Genomic DNA, 24,967 nt, shown 5'->3' with positions numbered 1-24,967 from the left:
TCAATGTCACTTAATCCTCAAAACATTCCCATAAAACAATTATTATCACCTCTAATTTAAAGATGAAAAAACAGAGGCACGAGGAAGTTAACTGTTTTGTTCAAAGTGTTGCAGCTAGAAAGTAGTAGAACCAAGATTATAAACTAGGTCTATATGGAGCCAATGGCCTCACTTTGAACCACTATGCAGACTCCCTGTCTTCACTAACAGCAAAGCCACGAATAACCTCAGCTACATGGAGAGCCATTGTTTCATTTCAAAATTCAAACTCTAACCATGGCTAGGAATCATAACTATGACTGGGCCAGAACTCTACAGTCAAAATGTCTGTTAAATTCCCAAAGGAGGAAACACATTTAGGCTTCTTTAGTATTCTTTTTGTTAACATCATCTAGTTTAAGTGGTGAAAACATGAGGTGTACAACACATCTAAAGGTAACCTAGAAATCAGGACAATTAGAGCTATTAGGTTAAATGCTGGCTATTAAAGTTCCAACATTCTGAAGTTATAGGATGAATCTATCTATTACCTAAGATAGATAATGCTACAGTGGGGAGAGAAAAATTCAAAGTATTTTTAAAATAGGAGAAATTAAAACAAGATTCCAGAGTTTGGATAAGAATAAAAATTTTAAAACATAGAGTTGTATAGATAATATACTTAATGTAAAATTATGTAAAATAGTTAGCTTCAATAAGGAAGGGTAACAGCATTAGATACACTCCTAGCTTCTCTTTGTATGAAAGATGGCAGTTTGGGGGAGAGAAGGGATCAGGATAATTTACCAACAAGATGAAAGAAGGACAATTACGTGTTTTTTTTTCCCTTCAATTACAGCAAAAAAAAACTGGCTATAATTTGATGCAGTGCTCTACACAGGAGAGAGACAATAGCTTTTTCACCGTACAGAGAAGCAAAGAATGGTTGAAGCAGCTTGGGAGCAGAATCAGAAGATCAATGATTCCCAGACTCGCTAGCTATGTGACTAGACAGTTTACTCAGTGTACTTAGCTTTCTCATCTATAAAAAAGGCTGTAAAACAGGACCTAACTCAGAGCATTCAACAGTAAGAATAAAAGCTAGCTGTTAATATTATCATGAGTAAAGTGAAGGTGATACTACCCACACTTTTAAGAACTGTAGTGAAGATTAAATTGATTTATACAGCATATGTATAAAATAGAAATTGACTGTATTATTAAAGAATCAAATATCCTAAAAACTTTAACATCACAAAGGCCTTTCTGACATATATTCAATCTATTATCTTTCAAATAGTACTCACTCACATAAACTAACATACTCCTAAGAAAACACTGAAGTTCACTTATACACAATATAACAAAATGTTTAGAGTGAGTTTATTTAAAAATAAAATAATGTTCTGAATAACATATATACTTTTACACAGCAACTCTGACTTTGATGATCTTAATCTGAGATCTAAAGTTTACTTTCACCAATTTTCTTTTTACCTTTTTGGAGTATATGTATAGGTTTGGTGTTCTGCCTGGGACTGGAATCCCAGCTTTAGTTAGTTTTATGAAATACTTCTGCACTCGGCTGGCAACCTAAGGAAACATGACAAGCCTTTTAACATAATGAATGACAAGACACTCAGTACCAAAATAGTTTTTAAAACATACAGTACCTTAATGAATAGTAACAACTTAATAGCTACATAAATCTAGAAGTAGTTTTAAATTGCCACCAAAGACACTTAGATTTTAAAATATAGACCAAAAATATTGTTAAATTAAATGTTTCATTCCTAAGCTAAATACATCTTCAACTTGTGAACATTCGTGCATGAGCATAAAAACACATCGATTAATATCAATGGGAATGTGAAGTTTCAGCTGGCAGATATTTTTTTAGAAAGACAACCAGGGAATACTAATTAAGGCATTATCACAAATCTATTAGCATAGTCTAACCCAAAAGCACATAACTGCTCTACTCATCAAATACTACATTTTTATTTTTTAGTATTTTGTAATGATTCAAAGCAGAACTATCTTGATTTGTTTCTAAAATCAATATAAAAATATACAAAGTTATTTTTTAAAACTCCACATACTATAGTATTGTGTAGCTAAATATGAAGGGGCAGATCTGCTGATTTTAGCTGCATTATCCTTCACTTAAAAAAAAAAAAAATCAGGGACTTCCCTGGTGGTCCAGTAGTAAAGAATCCACCTGGCAATATAGGGAACAACAGTTCGATCCTTGGTCCAGGAAGATTCCACATGCTGCAGGGGAACTAGCCTGTGCACCACAACTACTGTATGCTACAGCCTGTGCTTCACAACAAGAGAGCCACTACAGTGAGAAGCTCACGCACTGCAGCTAGAGTAACCCCCACTTGCTGCAACTAGAGAAAGCCTGCAGGCAGCAGCAAAGACCCAGCACAGTCTTTTAAATAAATAAAAAATTAAAAACATGCCAACAATATGGAGCCATCTCCTCAGTTACCTGTTTTGCTGTCCTGTTGCCTAGTTCATCCGCTATCTTCTGCCAGCGTCGAGATTCTACTTCTTCAGGAGGGTATTTCAGGAGTAGTTGTTCAAGCTTTTTCTAAGCCAAACCAAAGACCAAATTTAAGAAAGTTTAATACTGAGTTTCTAAATAAATACATTCACCTTTCATCTTAAAAACTACAATACACCTGCCCCCCAACTTTAGGGGTAGGTCAACTAGAAATCTTCATGGTAGGAAAAGTTTCTAGTAGGAATTTAAGACTTCAAAAGGAAAATAAGAATCGAGACTAAACCGATGAAAGACCTTATAAAGATTTTTCTATTCACCTCAGTAAAAAGAAAGCACTCCTCACAAAGGAAATATATTACACATTTTAGTGATTTCCACTGACCACATTTTCTTGCTAGACTATGTTTAGGCTAGCAACTATGGATCTGACAAAACTATATCAAAATTCATCTGTATTCTGACAAAATACTAAAAGAGATCTTTTCCTCCTTTGTGTGATCATCCATTTAAATATTTAACTTTAATATTCTGACTTATCTTCAAAATTCTCCAGTAGTCCTAAGGATGCAGAATATTCTGGATGTTGAAATAAAAGGAATGTTATCACCCAGCTATCCCAGTGTGCAGGATCAGCTTTTAGGCACCATTGATTGGTATTATCTCTGCAGAGCTGAAGACCAATAAACCGCCCTGGAGACTGGAGTGTGTGCTACAAATAATCTTCTTATCCTATCTTAGCATAGGCTTGACTAAAGGAGTTTTTAACAGGTGGGCTTCCCTGGTAGCTAAGATGGTAAAGAATCTGCCTGCATTGTAAGAGACCAGTGTTCGATCCCTGAATCGGAAAGATCCCCTGGAGAAGGAAATGGCAACCCACTCCAGTATTCTCACCTGGAGAGTCCCAAGGACAGAGGAACCTGGCAGGAGACAGTGTATGGTGTTGCAAAGAGTCAGACACGACTAAGCACACACGCACAGGCTTCCCAGGTGGCACTAGTGACAAGGAACCTGCCTGCCAATGCAGGTGACAGAAGAGATTCGGGTTTAATCCCCGGGTTGGGAAGACACCCGAGAGAAGGAAATCCCCTGGTGGGCTATAGTCCATGGAGCCGCAAAGAGTCAGACACGACTGAGCATGCATGCACTTGGGCAAAGAATCTGCCTGCAACGCGGGAGACCCAGGATCAATCCCTGGGCTGAGATGATTATTCCCTGGAGATGGAAATGGCAACCCACTCCAGTATTCTTGCCTGAAGAATCCCACAGACAGAGGAACCTGGTGGGCTACAGTCCGTAGGGTTGCACAGAGTCGAACACGACTGAAGTAACTTAGCACAAAGTTTTTTATAAACGGATCAACTCATTACAGCTGTGGGGCTAATCTTCATATGAAATAGAGATATATCTCAAACCTTACCCACAAACAATCCTAGCTATATGCCCAAATGTAACAGAATACTATGGCCTTGCTTTTTCAGCTCCTCTCCAAACAAAAGAATTCACTTTGAAGTATAGCTTTACTTGGCTCCAGGTTTTTCTGTCTTACAAAGCTGTATTACAAAAACTTTATCCCATCTGTTTCAGTATCTTTTTCAAGCCCCCTCCCAAAACCCAGGTTCCTTCTTCAGAAACCATCCCCTAAATGGAAATCATATATTCTCAGAATGAAAAATTCTTTACATAAGCAAAAAGGTATATAGAAATGAGTTTAAATATTTAAAATTCATGATTAAGAGGGATTGCATACAACAGTATACACTTCCCAGGTGGTGCTAGTGGCAAAGAATCCATCTGCCAGTGCAGGAGACATAAGAGACACAGGTTCGAACTCTGGGTAGGGAAGATCCCCTGGAAAAGGGCATGGTAACCTACTCTAGTATTCTTGCCTAGAGAATCCCATGGAGAGATGAGTCTGGCAGACTACAGTCCATAGGGATGCGAAGAGTTGGACACAACTGAAGTGACTCAGCATGCATGCACGCACACACACATACAATAATATACACTTTATTCACAATACTTACTCTAATTTTAACTGCTTTTTTTTTAACCTACACAATTGAGAAATATCTATTACCTGTTCTTCAACGGTCCACAATTGGTTAAATGTTTCAGGTTTGGTATCATCACACAGGCGTCCTCTTATCATCTGCATATAAAATAAGGCTTTTGTCAGAGACAAAAAAACAAAGACTAGTCTTTGATATAGTCAAACAACACATGAATGATGACAGCAACTTCATTTTAAAGAAAAAGAAATGCTACTTTCTCATTCTGAACCCACATTTATCAAGGTTCATCTAATTAACAGCAGCAAGGCCAGGTTACCAGCAAATCCTGGTTAAATTCCACTACACACAAAGAGCTCTTATTTTTAGAATAAATACTGTACTATGTGTCAGGCACTGAACTCATCATGTTACAGGTACTACTCATTATAATCCTCACAACAACTCTACAACATAGGGTGATATTAATCACATTTTATATAAGAGGAAACTGCAGCCTGGAGACTTGAATGGAAACAACCATCTGAAGTTCTACTGTTAGTAAGTAATGGAGTTGTGATTTCAACCCAGCTTTTTCGTAACTTCAAAGTTCATGTCCTTACTATATCTTCAAGTGAAGACTGCTTGAAATTTAAGAATACAAGTCAGCAAATGTTAAAATCTTTTGTCTAAAATTCAAATTTTCCTACTCCAACACTTCATACTGCCTACCTGAGGACGACTGTTTGAGGCTTCTGGACCATCACTCAAAGGCAACATAGAGTATGAAAGGGACTCTCCATCCTTCCTAGGATCTAAAGGACTTTTTGGTCTGGCAGGTAAACCTACTAAAAAGAAAACCATGTATAGGATTATTAAAGCAAGACTTTGCCAGGTATTTTTCTACTTAAATTATCATGTAATTTATTACCTTTATCAAAAACTAGCTTTACTCTCCTAGTATGCCTTTTACGATTTTTAAATTCTCTTTCAAAGTTTCCAAGGCTATTGGTATATTGGTCCCATACAATCTCAGGTAACTGAACAACTCTCTGTGGATATGGAAGCCCTATATCAGCCTGGTGGGAGGAAAAAAAGAAAGTGACATCTAAGGTTAATTCAAGAAATTATCAACAATAGGCAAATTTTCAGATGATTACAAATCTAAATAATAATCAACTGGCATTTCTATTCACTCTGAATCCAACAGTCAATAAAGATAATACAGTCAAAGCATTAAATGTTATAATGATAGCCACGTAAAGAAAAATGAACTTAACAAAACATAAGCACTATTTTTAGACAGAGGTCTACAGCTCAACTATACAAACATAATGTTCTTTAACACACTTAACAGAAATAGCAAAGAATGGTTATCTCTAAAAACAGCATATGAAATGTGTTTGGACTGAAATAGATATGACCTGACACACAGAATTCATTTTAAATGAACCCCTGTGTTCCTGACTTATTCACAAAACAATGAATTATTTTCATATTATATCACTTTTAAGACACGTACAAAAAAACATACCACATTTTGAGAATCAAAACTATACTTTACTTCAAATTCAGTTACTTTACCAGCCACCTTCAGAGAAGTTATTAGTTGTCATTACTAAAACCAGGTTATTATGTGATCAGTCTTTTGATAGGAATTTGGGTTACATAGGTGGGGGTATTGGTCAGAACTCATAGAATGATAAAACTGGGATTTCTGAATTTCACTGTATGTAAATTTCACCTTAAAAATCTTTAAAAAAATTTAGTTAATAATATGCACTCTGAAGTGTTTTGGTGTTAAGTATGTGTGTCTGCAACTCTGGAATGCATGAAATGGATTCCATTTTGAAATGAGATAGAATGGTGGGTGGATGGACGGACTGAAAAAACACACAATAAAGCAAATACAGTAAAATGTTTATTGTAGAATCTAGAGGGTGGATGTGGGTATTAACTATATAATATTTTCCACTTTTTTGTCTACTTAACACTTTTCATAATAAAATGTTGCTTAAAAAAATCAGGTCATAAATTATGAAACTGGCAAGCAAAGTCCACACTGTGACACAGAATTCTTAATTTTTATTTTGCCTGTGATACAGTACACTACAACCATCACTATAATAGCATATTTCAGTCTAAGACTCAACTTTTTGAAAAGTTAGAATAGAGTGTCTTTTAAAACAAGGATTGTAAAACATCAAAGAAAGCTAACAAGCCATAAAGGTTCCCTGCATTCTATGTACCAATATATAAACCAAGTTTCCTTAATTTCAACTAGGAGTTTTCAGATGTTCACTAAAACAATGACATCATATGTCAACAACTTAACTACTATGGTAAACTTAAAGAAAGTAGGCAAATTAAGCATACATGAGTTAACACAAAAAAACTAAAGAATCAAACCTCTAAATTAAAACCAGCAGAAAATTTTCTTTCCAAGGAACACAAGTCTTTCATGATTACCAATGTATCTGGGATTTAATACACATTTGAACATTTTTGCAAAAAATTTTAAGAGGGTCAATGTCACATCCCTGTTTCTGAGATAAAGTGAAAAGAAATCTAGTTCTAAACTAAACATGGACATGGAAAATCAGCAGATAACCAACCACATACGTATATAGTAAATGTGTGTAATTACAACTTTTTTGCCCATCCAACAGCTGAAAAAAATGAGTTTAAGACTAAAGCACAATCTATTTTAGTTGAATCCATGATAAGTAAACACTGTAAGTGTTCATAAAATGAAGTCCCCAAGACTGCTGCCTCAACACCTAGTAGACCACTTCTGTGACTCATTAATAACTAATAACTAAACTTGTCATACAAAACAGGCTAAATTTGTGCGTTAAGGTGAAAAAGAAGATTCTTTTTCATAGTTTTTCAGTTTTAATCTTTTCAGACAACGCTTTTGTCTGACTAATATTTACCTCTCAAATTTATTGAATAATTTGTGGGTCCCTAATTCAAGACAAATACTACAGCATAAACGCACATCTTATACCTCATTCTCATGAACTTGGCAACCATATCCTTAAAAACATTTAAAATAGAATTTTTCTTTGTATCACCATTGTTTCTACTGCTTTTAGAGTAAATAAAGCAGTAAATAAATACTAAAAATACTAAAATATTTTTTCTTTTAGTTTCAATAAACTTAGAAGTCCTGAAAGCAAAAAAGGGAAAATATTTTTAAGATGGGGAAGGAAAAAAGTAACAGAAAAAAGACTAAAAATGGCTAGAAACAGGACATCAAGTTTCTATACAAGCATCCAGTTAAAGGTCCTAGCTATCTTCACTGGGGGTATACTTATTGTGCGTTTGGTGGGGGTGAAGGAAGGCAGTATCCCACCTTCAGTAACATGGTTAAACATTTTAAAAAGTATTCATATAAAAAGAATAAATAAGGTTATTACCAAATATATCTCAATAAATTTAAAAAGCGGTCAAAATATACCTTCTTCTGGAGTTTTTCCACAAATCCAATGGGATTTTTTAGTGCTTCTCTCTGATGTCTGCCTAAACTTTCAAGGTCCTGGACTGCTTGAGAACGCTGAGCTTCGAGTACAGCAATTGTCTGTAACAGTCTCTGATAACTACAGAGACAAAAAGAAAAAAAAAAACTCACTAAAATTTTTTAGTAACAACAATAAATAAAAACTGAGTTCAAGCCATGATCTACTATTAAGTCACACGTCTTTGTAAAGTTACCTGAAAGAGTTTTAGTAAAACATATTACTGGGAATAAATGAGGTCTTCCTGAGTTACGAAGTACCTAGTCAGAAAATATCAGTTAGAGAAAGCAAAGCCTTATTCCCCCGTCTTAAATTCTTAATTCTTAAACCTGAACAAGTACAGAAAATAAGAAAACGAGCATCTTGACTTTCAAGCCATCAGTCATTTAAGAAACAGCTAAATTAGAAAAAAATTTAGCATCAGAAGGGATCACCACTTTCAGCCCCTCTGCTGTACCCTGTCAGAATAAGATATCGGTGGCAAATTTTCTTGACCAGAGTTACAAGAAACTTTCACATAATTCAGACATGATCTTAGTTGTCATGATTCTCATTTGTTCTTTCTGTTGATGTTTAGTCGCTAAGTCACGTCCAATTCGTCTGCAACCCCATGGACTGTAGCCCACCGGCTCCTCTGTCCATGGGATTTCCCAGGCAAAGATACTGGAGTAGGTTGCCAATTTCTTCTCCAGGGGCTCTTCCCGACCCAGGGGTCAAATCTCGTGTATTCTGCTTGGCAGGCGGATTTTTTACCACTGAGCCACCTGGGAAGCCCATTCTTTCTGTTATATCTCCATTCTAAAGGAATTTAACTTCTTTGTCAATTCTTACATATTAAACATTTTCACAGAAAAAAGGACTCACGTAATATAAATTACTTAATATTTCTTGAGTAAAAAGAAATATTTTTTACTTCCCTGCCTATAAATAGGTTAATATGAATTTTACCCACATAAACCTACTACCTGTTCATATTCTCCCCAACTCTCTCCCTCTGGTTCGCACTATCCTGGCTCTCTGAGTAAAGTCTGATTTCACATATGGATCACATATGGAAACACGCTAGTCCAAAAACCTTGAATGCGTGAATGTATTTTGCAAAAAGAACAAAGAACAAATTGCTCCAAGTTCACATCAAAATAAGTTACTAGGTTTTTAAAATATTGGTGAAGCACCACTGTTCTTTATGACTTTGAATAAATTTCATTCTATTTCCCAACAGACTGTAAACTCCATAACGGCAACATATCTGAAAAGTCCACTGTTTCATTTATCCAGTTTGCAGCACACTTCCCAGCATACACATGTTCAGTAAACATTTTTTGAATGAACAAATGGATAGATGTTTTGTGCAATCAAAAGTATACTGAAACTTCAAAGTCCAGAAGTCAGCAAACAAGCAGAAATTTCAAAGGAAAAGCAATGCAGTTTTGATGTCCACAACCATGGCATGACTGCAGTATAACAGTTATCTATCAAAACACTTTTTCAGCCCCTACCTAAAATATATTCTTATTCTCAAGTCCTCTGTTAACTAATCCCTAATGAAATGTTTAATAATTAATATTAAAACTGCTAACACTGAAAAGTAAGACTTATCTCAAGATAGAGCTACTTCATTCAAACATTAGAATTGAATCAGAAAGCAATTAAGTTAAGTAATTAAAAGTTACTCCTGGGGTAAGTTACAGAGGTTAAGTCTAAACTCATTTTCATTCTGCCTTCGTTTGTACAAACCTTGACTGTGCTGGTATTTTCTACCAGGCAGGCTCAATCTTAGGGTGACTGTAGTGAGTTGAGTACTAGACCTAACCTCTCTACTAATACCCTTAACTGTCCTACTTCACCCTCAGAACGTCTATCCCACTTAGCTGAATAACCAAAGACTTATCATGCAGGATACACTTCTGTATCATCAATAAAAAAATGGTTGAGTCTATTAAACTTGCAGCAAACTATTGCACGCAAGTAACAATGAGCCACAAGTAAGAAGAGACTTATGGGGGAAAAAAAGCAAGAGCTTGAAAAAAGCACTGTAACAGTTACTGCAACTGAGAAGAAAGGTGTCTCTTTGAAGTTAATAACTTCTGACAATCTTTACTACATATAAATTATTCCACAATGATTCTGACTTAAAAAAATAATCCAACAGAGATGACAAAGTGTAACTCTTCACCCCCTATTTTTTTCTCTTTAATCAAAATTAAATGATTATCAAATTGAAAGGCCTAGTCCATACACTGGTAAAGATGTAAAAGTCCAAAATAAGTTAAAAGATTGTAAGAAAATACTGAATTTAATTCTTCCAGCCCAGCTAATTTGAACAATTTCCTAGAGTATTCAGAGGTTTTCCCAATAAGATTACCATATATATCCCTAAGCAGAAATGAAAGAGATTAAAAAACTTGCCTAGATATCTTCTATGGCTGATTCATGTTGATGTATGGCAGAAACCAACACAACACTGTAAAGCAATTATTCTTCAATTTAAAAAAAAAAATCAAAACAGAAAAAACCCACAAAACTTACATGGTTTCCTACTGGTCCAGCGGTTAAGGATGCACTCTGCAATGCAGGTGACATGGTTTCAACCCCTGGTCAGGGAACTAAGACCCTACACATCCTGGGACAACTAAGCCCTCACGCCGTAACTAGGTAATCTGTGTGATACAGCTAAAGATTTGACACATTCAAATAAATAAGTGCAGTTTTCAAATCTGAAGAATAAAAATAAATTTCTTTGGAACTTCCCTGGTAGTCCAGTGGTTAAGACTCCACGCTTCCGTTGCACAGGGTGCAGGTTTACTCCCTGGAACTAAGATCCCATGTGATGCAAGGTACAACAAAAATACATATAAATAATAAATATTAAAATAAAATTCTTCAGTCTGAAAACACTGTATGCTACAATTCCAATAATATTAAATTCTGTAAAAGATAAAATTAAAGATAGTAAAGAGATCAGTAGTTCCCAGAAGTTCAGGGGAAGGAGGAGGGTTGAGTACATGACATACAGGGAATTTTTAATACCAGTGAAATTATTCCACATGGTACTATAATGCTGGATTCATGACATGGATCTGCCAAAAGCGTAAAACTTAAAAGCATAAAGAACTTTAATGTATGCAAATTTTTAAAAAATCATTTAGTAGATTAGGGAACCCTAAGAAGGAACATATTCTCTGACACAAGGATCTAAGTATATTATACATGTATGAAACTACCTTACTGAAGGGGGTAGAAGGAAAAGATCCTGACTGAGGTAACTCTGGAAATGAGTAGCATCTCAAAGACTAAAGGTAAAAGGAACTGATCATAAGCAATATATTCTGCTTTACATAGCTATTTCCCAAGTAGCTAAAATGAACAGTTCTAATACTGTGTACATATATAATGGAATAAACAAATGAGTGGAGGATGACCAGGGTTTGCTATTGCTAGATTAGAAATTTACAGATAAACAAGGGGAGAAGCTAGAAGAATCCATGTGGTAATATAATTAATTAGGGATGGAGTCAAAGTATAAACTTATGTTTAGCTTTATATACATGTACATAATTACATATAGAAGTATTTATAGATATGTGTATATATACAGATTACTGAATACACATGTATTTTCCTGCTCTGCCAGCTGAGACATATAAATAAAATAATCAACAGCATCCAGCAGTGAGCACACAGAACTCAAAAACTGACTTCTAATACTGCCTTCTGCAATAAAGGGAAATGGGGTTCCTTTGCTGGGAAGGCTGATTCTAGCACTGGGACACAAAATACACAAGATGAATCTGGAGTATTTTGAAGTGCCAAAAAAGCAAGAAAGTGTCTGAAAGACAAATATATATAACAAGAGTACACCATCTTAATGGGACACAGGAGACAATAGAAAGGTTCCCTATAGCCAAAGCTGAAACAGTTTGAACAATAAAACAGTGATACTAAATTACACCCCAAAGTATTTATGAGTCTATACTTACACAAATAAATGACTAAAGGAAGAATGAGGGAGAGGGAGAGTGAGATGAAGAAGTGGGGGGTGGGGGGAGAGAAAGAAAAAATGGAGGGAAAAAAAAATCTCCCATGTAGAAGGTTTCCAAATAATTTGTTGAGACACTCTGCTCTCAAGGAGAGAGATCCATAACTTCCCACTCCTTAAGTGTGGGCTGGGCATAGTGACTTCTTTCCAAACAACAGAGTATGGAAGACAGAGAGTAACTTCACAGTGGAGAAATCTGAAAAACTATACCTCATCGAGGTGATCCAGGTCAACAACTGCAATCAATCATATTAACAGTATATCCCTTGGGAAAAGCTAAAATTGTCATTATATACAGATGACATGATACTACATATAGAAAACCCTGAAGACTCTACACAAAAACTACTAGAACTGATAAATGCATTCAACAAATTAGCACGATACAAGACTAACATACAGAAATCGGTTGCATTTCTTTACATTAGCAATGAAGTATCAGAAAGGGAATGTAAACAAACAATCCCTTTTAAAATCACATCAAAAACAAAATAATTAGGAATAAACCTGACCAAGAAGGTGAAAGACTTAAATTCTGAGAAGTTTTAAACATTAATAAATATCATAAACATTAATAAAGAAAACAGAACATGATTCAAAAAAATGAAAAGATCCCATGTTCTTGGATTGGAAGAATTAATTGTTAAAATGGTCATACTACCCAAAGCAATCTACAGATTTAATGTGATCCCTATCAAATTACCAGTGATTTTTTTTTTATAGGCCTAGAACAAATAATCCTAAAATTTCTATAGGACCAGAAAAGACCCAAAGCAACCCTAAGGAAAAAGCACAAAGCAGGAAGCATAACCCTCCCAGACTTCAGACAATACTACAAAGCAGAGTAGTCAAAACAATGTGGTATTGGCATAAAAACAGAAATATGGATCAATGGAACAGAACAGAATCCAGAAATAAACCGATATATCTATGGTCAATTAATCTTTGACAAAGGAGGCAACAGTATACAATAGAGAAAGTCCCTTTAGCAAGTGGTATTGGGAAAGCTGAACAGCTGCAGGTAAATCAATGAAGTTAGAACATGCCCTCTCACCATACAAAAAATAAACTCAAAATGGCTTAAAGACTTTCGCTTAAAGACTTAAATATAAGACATGACATCGTAAAACGCCTAGAAGAGAACATATGTAAAACATTCTCTGGCACAAATCTTACCAATGTTTCCTAGGGTCAGTCTCCCAAGGCAATAGAAATAAAAACAAAAACAAACAAAGAAGACCTAGTCAACTTACAAGTTTTTGTATAGCAAAGGAAACCATAAAAAAAAAAAAAGAACAATGGGAGAAAATATTTGCAAATGACAGGAATGACAAGGGCTTAATTTCAAAAAATATACAAACTGCTCATAAAACTCAAGGACAAAAAACAAGCAACCCAATCAAAAATTAGCAAAAAAGACACAAACATTAATAGAAGACATACAGATAGCCAATAGACACATAAAAAGGTACTCAACATTGCTAATTATTAAAAAATACAAATCAAAACTACAGTGAGGTACCACCTCACACCTGTCAAAATGGCCATCATTAAACAAGTCTACAGATAACAAATACTGAGAGGGTTTTGAGAAAAGGGAATCCTCTATACCACTGGTAGGAACGGAAACTGGTGCAGCCTCCACGGAAAATAGTATGGAAGGTCCTCAAAAAACTATAGAGTTGCCATACGATCCTGCAATCCCATTCCTGGGCAAATATCCAAAGAAAACCATGGTTTGAAAGGATACATGCACCCCAATATAAACTGCAGTGCTGCTCACAATAGCCAAGACATGGAAACAAACTAAATGTCCACAGACAGATAAATGGATAAAGATGTAGTACACATACACAGTGGAATACTATTCGATCATAAAAAAGAATAAAATAATGCCATTTTCTGCAACATGGACAGACCTAGAGATTATCATACTAACTGAATTAAGTCAGAAAGAGAAAGATAAATACTATACGACATCACTTACATGCAAAATCTAAAATATGACACAAATAAACCTATCTATAAAACAGAAACAGTCACAGACATACATAACAGACTTGTGGTTACCAAGAGGGAAAGAAAGTGGGGGAGGGATTGGGCATATGGGATTAACAGATATAAACTATTATACAGAGAATAAACAACAAATCCCTATAGCACAGGGAACTATAGCCAATATCTTGTGATAAACCATAATGGAAAAGAATAGGAAAAAGAACATACATAAGTATAACTGAATCATTTTACCATAGAGTAGAAATTAACACAACATTGTAAATCAACTATACTTCAATAAAATAACACTATTTTTTAAAAAATAGTGTATCTCTTGGTATGACATGACAAAAATGGCACTTCATGTCCGTGGTCTTCTTCCCAAAAACCCACAATCCCAAATCATGAGGAAAACGTTAGATAAATTCCAATAGAGAGGTATCTATTAATACTTGACTGGTATCCCTCAAAACCGCCCAGGTTATCAACAAAGTCTGAGAAACTACCACAACAAGGAGATATAAAAACTAAATGTTATAAGGTAACCTAATTGAGATTCTAGAACACAGAAAGGACATTAATTAAAAATTAAGGAACTCTGAATAAGGTATGAACTTTGGTTAACAATGGATTAATATTGATTCATTAATTGTAATAAATATATCATTCATATAAAATATTATTAATAGGGGAAATTGGGTAGGGAGTGATGGGAACTCTGTAACATGTTCTTGATTTTACTGTAAATCTAAAATTGTTTTTTCAAAAAAAATCTTCTTCCTAAGAATAAAGTTCTCAACTTCTCCTTATCCATTATTCCTTTACTATCTTGGAAAAACAAAAGGGAAAGTATCTGAAATATGTATTTAAGATTCTACCACTTGAAATATTAGAATTTAAGAGATCCCATCCAATTATTTAAAAATATTTTATGTTAGCAAACTGTCATTAATTCTGGTTAAACTTAACCATATAGAGCAATCATTTAATGGTTCAAGAACATGCCAGTTTACAAATAAACTCAGCTGCTCTCTCTGCTCAATATGAGTATTTGTTGAAAATACCTTTTCAGGTTATTACCTTTATTCTGCTTAAGAGTAATCATTGCTAGAGTATTCCAAATGTAACATCTTTGTCAAATAAATCTAATCTCTAGACCTACTACAGTTATTTAATTTAAGCTATTTATTTAACTTAAGCTATTGTATAAGCACAATTCCAGTCTTTTAATTTCAGTGCTTCAGCACAGTAGTGATGTAAAATAAAGACCATGATGTCTGACCTAGCTACTACAAACTTAAAAAATACATTCTGGTTAGGAGGCTGCAGGGAGGAAAAGGTTAAGAAAAATAGTTCCTTCAGTTGAGTAATGGTAGACCTTTAATGAAACAGTATTAGACCAACCTTAGTTGTTTGCAACACAGTGGTTTGTAAAGTATATTTTCGAGGGGTAAAAGTTGTATGCAGGTATATAAGCATCACCATTAAAGAATTCAATTTATATAAAATTTTCAAGTCACAAGATGGAACAAAAACTTTTACTTCTCATATTGACACTGCTACCTTACAATCAATCTCATTATACTACTATTAATTTTACTCTTTGCTCGGCTATTGTTTGGAGAAGGCAATGGCAACCCACTCCAGTACTCTTGCCTGGAAAATCCCATGGACAGAGGAGCCTGGTAGGCTGCAGTCCATGTGATTGCCAAGAGCTGGACATGACAGAACGACTTCACTTTCACGCATTGGAAAAGTAAATGGCAACCCACTCCAGTGTTCTTGCCTGGAGAATCCGAGGGACGGGGGAGCCTGGTGGGCTGCCATCTATGGGGTCACACAGAGTCAGACAAAAATGAAGCAACTTAGCAGCAGCAGCAGCAGCAGCTATTAGTTTCCTTCCTTGGAATTCTCATTTCATGAATATTTACTGAGTACATAACATATGTGATCAATCATATGTACCCTTGACCAAAAACCCTCTGAAAGGCATCGCTGCCACTTTACAGATGACATAATCAAAACTTAGAAATACAGTTAGAAGATTCCTGCCACAAATCTCCTTCCATAAAGATTTATACAACCTACTTTATATGTAATATTGAGTTTAGATTTCACATACTAGGAAAATTAGCCTAAACCAAAAACATTATCCAAAACTTAACATGAGGCCTTAATTTCCTGCTCAAATTTAAATATACGAGAACAGTAATAAAACTAGCCTATTTAACAACTCTTCCTTTTTCTACTCATCTGCTAGTGCAACTATTAATTTAGTAACAACAGAGAAGAAAGAAGAGCGTCAGAGTTCTTTTTTTCTAATTAAATGTATCATAAAAAGAGTAAGCAGTGCTTTAACTAAAATGTCACTTACAATCAAAAGAGAGGTTTGACAGTCTCAAACAGTTGTAGAAAAATATTTGCCCCCTTCCCCAAAAGCCTTCATTGTGTATCTTCTCAGTGTATAGGTAGCCCCTTGAAAGAAGTCTGATTTCTGATGTATTTCAAAGGTTATTTCTTTTCACATTAAGGTTTCATCAAATATACTAAGGACACAGTCATTCTTTCAATGGTCTCTACAATAAAAGTTATCAGGTATCTCTTTTCTGAATCTATCTTAGTACCTGGAAACTGGCCTAGAGTGGATCTAGAATGGAGTCTACAATCTTAATACTTTAAAAAAAACCCCACAAGCATGACATTTAAGCTATAATTTCCTTTTCTCTTATCATGTTCTGTTTTATTTGGATCTAATTTAAATAGAAGGTTTAAACAAGTTTCATATGTATATTTCTATATTCTGATGCTAAAGTACGGTTTTTAACATTGTTTTTCTTAGTTTGAAATATTTGAAGAAGCAGCAAGATTTCACTCATTTATACATAAACTCATTCACTTATGGTGCTAAGAACTAAATTAAACACTTGGGATACAAAGAGCCTTTTCCTAACAGAGGTATCAGTCAAGAAGGGTAATACAAATAAGTAAACAGACAATTACAATATGGGGTAAGAAGTGACGTAAAGAGAAAGGCACACAATACAGGAAGGCTTTGAACAGAGATCTCTGAGGGTCACGAAAAGCTTCCCAAAATAAGTTCAACTGAGCCAGAAAGAAGAATGGGAATTAGCTAAGAAATGGGGATAGGAGAGAAGTTCAAGGACTTTTCCAACCAAACAGAAGAACATTATGCAGAAATCCTTCTAGCACCTAAGACCAAAAAAGAGATCTGGTAAGACTAGGAGTGAAGAGAATTGAGGCTTGAGAAGAAAAATGAGATTAACCACACAGGGTTCTATAAAGTTAAGATTAAGCTTGATTTTAACTGCAATTAGGAAGCTCTAGAGGAGTTTTTAGATAAAGGAAAAAATGTTACAGTTTACAAATACCATTCACATAAGAACAAGGAGAATGGATTAAAGTGAAGAAGACTCTAAAGGAAGACCAATTTAATGAGCTTTAGTGGTAATAAACCAGGGGAAAGGTAATGGGAATAGAGATAAAGGTAAGTAGGTAATTTGAGAGATGTATAAGATAGGTTTTATACCACTGCTGGTGACTGTTTGGACAAAACCATTAAAAAAAAAGTTTCAAGAAGGAGGGTCGGTTAAGCCAACTTCTAATTAAAAAAAAAAGTAAGGTAAAAAAGGCTGAGACATGTCCACTGGATTTCATACAAGGAAATCATTAGTCACTTCACTTGTGTGATGGGAGGTTAAAGCTAGACTTCAATACTTTAGGACTGAGTGAATGCTGAACAAAACAGAAGTAGAAAATAGAATCAATTTTCTCAAGAAATTTAGCTGTGAAGGAGGGAAAGTAGCTGAAAGGTAGAGAAACGAAAAGATAATTTTCAAATCAAGAAAGACCTAAGCATGTTTAAATGCAGATGGGAAAAAGAAATGCCTTCAATCACTCATTTTGAGTGAAAAGGTACTGTTTTTCCTCCTCACCATCACCATCAGTTTCTACTAAAAATTCAGTACTTCTTTTAATTCAGGCTTTCAACAACACGTGAATCATGTTTTTCCTCCTCACCATCATCAGTTTCTACTAAAAATTCAGTACTTCTTCTAATTCAGGCTTCAACAACACGTGAACCATGAACTTCCAGATGTTCAAGATAGTTTTAGAAAAGGCAAAGAAACCAGAGATCAAATTGCCAATATCCGCTGGATCATCGAAAAAGCAAAAGAGTTCCAGAAAAACATCTATTTCTGCTTTATTGACTATGCCAAAGCCTTTGACTGTGTGGCATCACAATAAACTCTGGAAAATTCTGAAAGAGATGGGCATACCAGACCACCTGACCTGCCTCTTGAGAAACCTGTATGCAGGTCAGGAAGCAACAGTTAGAACTGGACATGGAAAACAACAGACTGGTTCCAAATAGGAAAAGGAGTACATCAAGACTGTCACCATGCTTATTTAACTTATATGCAGAGCACATCATGAGAAACACTGGGCTGGATGAAGCACAAAGCTGGAATGAAGATTGTTGGGAGAAATATCAATAACCTCAGATATGCAGATGACACCACCCTTATGGCAGAAAGTAAAGAACTAGAGCCTCTTGATGAAAGTGGAAGAGGAGAGTGAAAAAGCTGGCTTAAAGTTCAACATTCAGAAAACTATGATCATGGCATCCGGTCCCATCACTTCATGGGAAATAGATGAAGAAACAGTGGAAACAGTTACAGACTTTATTTTTGGGCTTCAAAATTACTGCAGATGGTAACTGCAGCCAAGAAATTAAAAGACGCTTACTCTTTGGAAGGAAAGTTATGACCAACCTAGACAGCATATTAAAAAGCAGAGACATTATTTTGCCAACAAAGGTCCGTCTAGTCAAGGCTATGGTTTTTCCAGTAGTCACGTATGGATGTAAGAGTTGGACTGTGAAGAAAGCTGAGCGCTGAAGAACGGACGCTTTTGAACTGTGGTGTTGGAGAAGACTTTGAGAGTCCCTTGGACTGCAAGGAGATTCAACCAGTCCATCCTAAAGGAAATCAGTCCTGAATATCCATTGGAAGGACTGATGTTGAAGCTGAAACGCCAATACTTTGCCCACCTGATGCAAAGAGCTGACTCACTGGAAAAGACCCTGATGCTGGGAAAGACTGAAAGCGGGAGGAGAAGGGGACGACAGAAGGTGAGATGGCTGGATGGCATCACTGACTCAATGGACATGAGTTTGAGTAAATTCCCAGAGTTGGTGATGAACAGGGAGGCCTGGTGTACTGCAGTCCACGGGGTTGCAAAGAGTCGGACACGACTGAGCGAACTGAACTGAAGATACTATGTTATCCCTTTACAACCACTGACAGTCCTATATGTATTAGTACTCTCTTCTTGTAGGTGAGGAAACAAAAAGGTGGTTAAGTAACCTGCAAGTTGCTTAGGCAACCACTTGCCCAACTACTTCAAGTAGTGGACCTGAACTCTGCTGAACCTCTCTGATTCCCATGAGCATAATGACACTATCCACTCACTAATGAAAGATGGATACAGATGCAGTAAGTATGTGACCAGATGTTGACTGAGAAAAACCTATGAAATAGAAAACCAGGTCATAGGTGGATTGAGGGACTGGCAGCTTAGTCAGAATAAAAAGATTTTTAAAAGTCACGAAGAAAAGCTAATGGGAAACATGGAAGGTACATGGCACCTGAGAAGCCCTCAACTGTAACTGGAAACCACAAACTTACAGAGGTACCAGTATGCAGAAGTATGTGACGTTTCTTCAGTAGGAACAAAGGAAAGGCAATGGAAGAGGGGAGGGAAAATGTTGGCAAGAAAACTATGCAGTTAAAGATCAGGGAATCCAAGCCAGATAAGAAAAGGAAGCAAGGATAGATCACAGCAAATATAGAAAATGTAGAGTTGCTAAAGGAGCAAGAAACTTTTTGCATTCTTCTATGTATTTATATGCCAATTATCATCACTCAATATATTCAGGGCCAGTTATTGGGGGAGGAAAACAAAAGGTAAACCATATACAAATACACTGGAATCACATCTCAAGTACTGTGACAAAGTAACAGCTTCATAAAAATTCCTGAGATATTAAATAATTGAGACATTGCAGACGTAAGAACAGTGTCACTAAAGTATAATTGGGATGGAAATGCGTAGTGGCTTGAAATGTGTCTCCCTGAGATATACCATGTTCCTGGATTGGAAGAATCAATACCGTGAAAATGACTATACTACCCAAAGCAATCTGCAAAGTCAATGCAATTCTGATCAAATTGTCAATGGCATTTTTCACAGAACTAGAGCAAAAACTTTCACAATTTGTATGGAAACAAAAAAAGACTCCAAATAGCCAAAGCAATCTTTAGAAAGAAGAATGCAGTTGGAGGAATCAACCTTCCTGACTGCAGACTATACTATAAGACTACAGTCATCAAGACAGTATGGTACTGGCATAAAAACAGAAATGCAAACCAGAGAAACAAGATAAAAAGCCCAGAGATAAACCCACGCACCTTTGGATATCTTATATTTGACAAAGGCAGCAAGAATATACAATGGAGAAAAGATACCTTCTTCAATAAGTGGTGCTAAGAAAACTGGACAGCTAAGTGTAAAACAATGAAAGTAGAACCCTTCCTAACACCATATACAAAAATAAACTCGAAATGGGTTAAAGATCTAAAGACCAGAAACTATAAAACTCTTAACAGGAAAACATAGGCAGAACTCACTCTATAACATAAATTGCAGCAAGATCCTTTATGATCCACTTCCTAGAATAATGGAAACAAAAGCAAAAATACACAAATGGGACCTAATTAAACTTAAAAGCTTTTGCATAGCAAAGAAAATCATACACAAGATGAAAAGATAACCCTCAGAATGGGAGAAAATAACAGCAAATGAAGCAACTGACACAAAGGATTCTCTTCCAAAATATGCACGCAGCTCATGCAGCTCGGTATAAGAAAAACAAACAACCCAATCAAAAAATGGGCAGGAGACCTAAATAGCCATATATCCAAAGGAGACATAAAGATGGCCAAGCGGCTCATGAAAACATGTTTCACATTGCTGATTATAAGCAAAATGCAAATCAAAACTACAAGGAAATACTATCTCACACCACTTAGAATGGCCATCATCAAAAAATCTACAAACAATAAATGCTGAAGAGGATGTGGAGAAAAGGGAACACTCTTGCACAGTTGATAGGAATGTAAGCTGATGCAGCCAGTGTGGAGATTTCTTAAAAGACGATGAATAAAACTACCCCATGACCTAGCAATTCCAATCCCAGGCATTTACCCTGGGAAAACCATAACTGAAAAAGAAATATATACCTCAATGTTCCCTGCAGTTCTATTTACATTAGCTAGGACACAGAGGCAACCTAGATTTCCATCAATAGATGAATGGATAAACAAGTTATGATACACATATCAAAATGGAATATTACTAAGCCATAAAAAGGAACAAACCTGAGTCAGTTCTAGCAAGGTGAATGAACCTAGAGCCTGTTATACAGAGTGAAGTAAAAAAGAGAAAAATAAATATAGTCTAATAATGCATACACACACACACACACACACACACACACACACATATAATCTAGAAAAATAGTACTGATGAACCTATTTGCAGAGTAGGAATAAAGATGCAGACACAAGAGAATAGACTTCTGGATACAGGAGGAGAAGGAGAAAGTGGGACGAATTGAGAGAGTAGCACTGAAACATACACATTACCATATGTAAACAGATAGTGGGAAGCCACTGTACAACACAGGCAGCTTAACAAGGTGCTCTGTAACAACCGAGAGGGTGGGATGGGTACGGGTGTGAGAGAGTTTCAAGAGGGAGGGGACATAATGTACACTCACGGCTGATTCATGTTGTTGTATGGCAGCAACCAAATACAACACTGTAAAGCAATTATCCTCCAATTAAAAAAAAATTTTTAATGTGTCTCCCAGAACTACTGTGTGTGTGTGTATATATATATATAAATGATAACTAATAAGAGTCTACTCTATAGCACAGGGAACTCTACTCAATACTCTGTAATGGTCTATATAGGAAAAGAATCTTTCGGATATATATATACACACACACATATATATATATGTATGTATAACTAAATCACTCTGCTATACACCTGAAGTGAAAACAACACTGCAAATTAACTATACTCCAATAAAATATTTTATGAATACATTAGATAAATAAAAATGTCTCTGCAAACTCCTCCAGGAAAGAGACCAACTCTTACCCATCCTTTACATATATGGTATCTAAGACTATGCCAAGCTTACAGGAAGCACTCAATAGAATGCATGTTCACTGACTGATAAATTAACTTTAAAGAATCCACAGCTGTGAATCAATCATTGCAATATACCATATCAACAAATTGAAGAATAAAAACCATATGATCATCTCAATATACAGAAAACACTTCTGACAAAATTCAAAACCCATTTAAGATTTTTTAAAAAACTCTTCCAAAAAATGGCATAGAAGGAACATACCTCAACATAATAAAGGCCACATATGACAAACGTACAGCTAACATCATACTCAGTGGTGAAAAGCTGGAAGTATTTCCTCTAAGCTCAGGAACAAGACAAGGGTGCACGCTCTCATCATTTTTATTCAAAATAATTTTGGAAGCCCTAGCCACTGCAATCAGAAGGGAAAAAGAAATTTTAAAAGTCCAAATTGGAAAAGAATTAAAACTGTCCCTGTAGAGGATATGATACTGCATATAGAAAGCCATAAAGATGCTACACAAAAACTACTAGAGCTCATCAGTGAATTCAGTCAATTTGCAGGATATAAAATTAATACACTGTTGCATTTCTATACACTACCAAACAAAAGATCAGGAAAACAAACTAAAGAAACAATCCCAGGACTTCCCAAGTGGTCCAGTGGTTAAGAATCCACCTGCCAAACCAATCGATCCCACTAGCAACTAAGCACGCACACCCTAGAGCCTGTGCTACCCAACAAGTGAAGCAACCACAATGAGAAAAAAGCCTGCACCCCACAATTAAAGAGTATCCCCTACTTGTTGCAACTAGAGAAAGCCCACAAACAGCAACAATCATCCAGTGCAGCCAATAAATAAATAAATTTTCAAAAGAGAAACAATCCCATTTACCATCACATAAAAAAAAGAATAAAAAAGCTAGGAATAAACCTACCTAATGAGATAAAGTGAAAGTGAAAGTCACTCAGTCGTGTCTGACTCTTTGCAACCCCAAGGACTATACAGTCCAACAGAATTCTCCAGGAGGTCTTCCCAACCCAGCAATTGAACCCAGGTCTCCTGCACTGCCGGTGGATTTTTTACCAGCTGGGCCACAAGGGAAGCCCAATGAGACAAAAGACCTGCACAGTAAGTTCCCTACATACAAACCTTCAAGTTGCGAATAGCATTTGAATGTCCAATTCACGTGTCTAGCATACACTGTCACATGTGCATCCTCTACAAGTGATTATGTTTTTCTGTACTTTACTGTATAGTACTGTATACGGCACATTAGTACAGTATCTATTTCAAGTCCAGGTTGTCCGGAAGCAAGTTTAAAAGCAGCAGTGCTGTACCTGTTAATACTAAGAAGTAACAAGAAATTACAATAGAAAAAAAAAAAGGTGAAAATAACTGAGTGGAGCAAAATGAAAAGATGGTAGGTGGTTCCCTCATTGCTTCCTTTTTATAATTTTATTCATTCATGGTTGTGCTGGGTCTTCACTGGTGTGTGAGGGCTTTCTCTAGTTGTCGAGAGCGAGGGTTAGTGTCTCTGTTGCAGGCCCTGGAGCACACAGATTTCAGTAGTTGTGGCACACGGGCTTGGTTGCCCTACAGCATGTAGAATCTTCCTGGACCAGGGATCGAACCCATGTCCTCTGCACTGGCCAGTGGATTCTTATCCACTGTGCCACCTGGGAAGGCCAAGGTCCCTCATTCTTATACTGTACTATACAGCCAACTGTGTTAGTTGGGAACATACGCTAACTTTGTTGAAGGGAACTCGTTTGTATGTAGGGGACTTACTGTACTCTAAAAACTACAAGACATTGATGAAACAAATCAACGTTGACACAAACTTATGGAAATATATACCAAGTTCTTGGACTGGAAGAATCAACACTGTTAAAGTGACTATATTACTCAAGGCCATCCACAGATGCAAAGCAATTCTTATCAAACTATTAATGGTGTTAATGGTGTTTTCCACAGAACTAGAACAGAGAAATCTTAGTATTTGTATGTAGACATAAAAGACTCTGAAAAGCCAAAGCAATCTTGAGAAAGAAAAACAGAGTGAGAAGAATCAGACTCCCCGACTTCAGTCTCTAAAACGACAATCATAAAAACAGTACCATATGGGCACAAAAACAGAAATACAGATCGACAGAACAGGACAGAAAGTCCAGGAACAATCCCACACACCTATGGTCAATTAATACATGACACAGGAGGGAAGACCATACAATGAAGAAAAGACAGCCTCTTCAGTAAATGGTGTGGGAAAACTGGACAGCTACATGTAAATGAAAGAAATCAGAACACTGTTTAGGGATTTCCCTAATGGACCAGCGGTTGAGAATCCTCCTGCCAACGCAGAGGACATGAGTTGGATTCCTGGTCTCTTGAGTATTCCACATGCTGCAGGGCAACTAAGTCCATGCATCACACCATGTGCTCTAGAGCCTGTGCTCTGCAAAAAGAGAAGCCACGGCAATGAGAAACCTTCACACCGCAATGAACAGCGGCCCCCACTCAACGCAACTGGAGAAAGTCCGTGACAAGCAACGAAGACCCAGCACACCCATGAATAAAATAAATTTAAAAAAAAATTTAACATTCTTTAAAAAATGTTTAAAGAATGTTAACATTCTTTAACACCATACATAAAAAATAAACCCAAAATGGATTGATG

The 24,967-nt window shown here is 36.0% G+C and overlaps 1 protein-coding gene across 8 annotated transcripts in view; it reads right to left on the bottom strand.

Annotated features, from left to right (window-relative positions):
* The window catches only part of ZZZ3 (zinc finger ZZ-type containing 3), a 121,233-nt gene that overhangs the window by 14,152 nt on the left and 82,114 nt on the right, over positions 1–24,967 (bottom strand). For 7 of the 8 annotated variants that reach the window (XM_070467891.1, XM_070467890.1, XM_070467889.1 and 4 more), the window contains 6 exons: positions 7,943–8,081; positions 5,411–5,558; positions 5,212–5,327; positions 4,569–4,640; positions 2,477–2,578; positions 1,477–1,572 (listed from right to left, as the gene is read on the bottom strand). In XM_070467891.1, coding sequence (XP_070323992.1) covers positions 1,477–1,572; positions 2,477–2,578; positions 4,569–4,640; positions 5,212–5,327; positions 5,411–5,558; positions 7,943–8,081 — 673 coding nt within the window. The remainder of the gene's footprint in view (positions 1–1,476; positions 1,573–2,476; positions 2,579–4,568; positions 4,641–5,211; positions 5,328–5,410; positions 5,559–7,942; positions 8,082–24,967) is intronic. The other variant, XM_070467894.1, reaches the window with a different exon arrangement.

The sequence above is a fragment of the Odocoileus virginianus genome, chromosome 5, assembly GCF_023699985.2.
Source record: "Odocoileus virginianus isolate 20LAN1187 ecotype Illinois chromosome 5, Ovbor_1.2, whole genome shotgun sequence".
NCBI lineage: Eukaryota > Metazoa > Chordata > Mammalia > Artiodactyla > Cervidae > Odocoileus > Odocoileus virginianus.
Note: the sequence above shows the minus strand (reverse complement) of the source record. Positions and strands in the feature narration are given on the sequence as shown.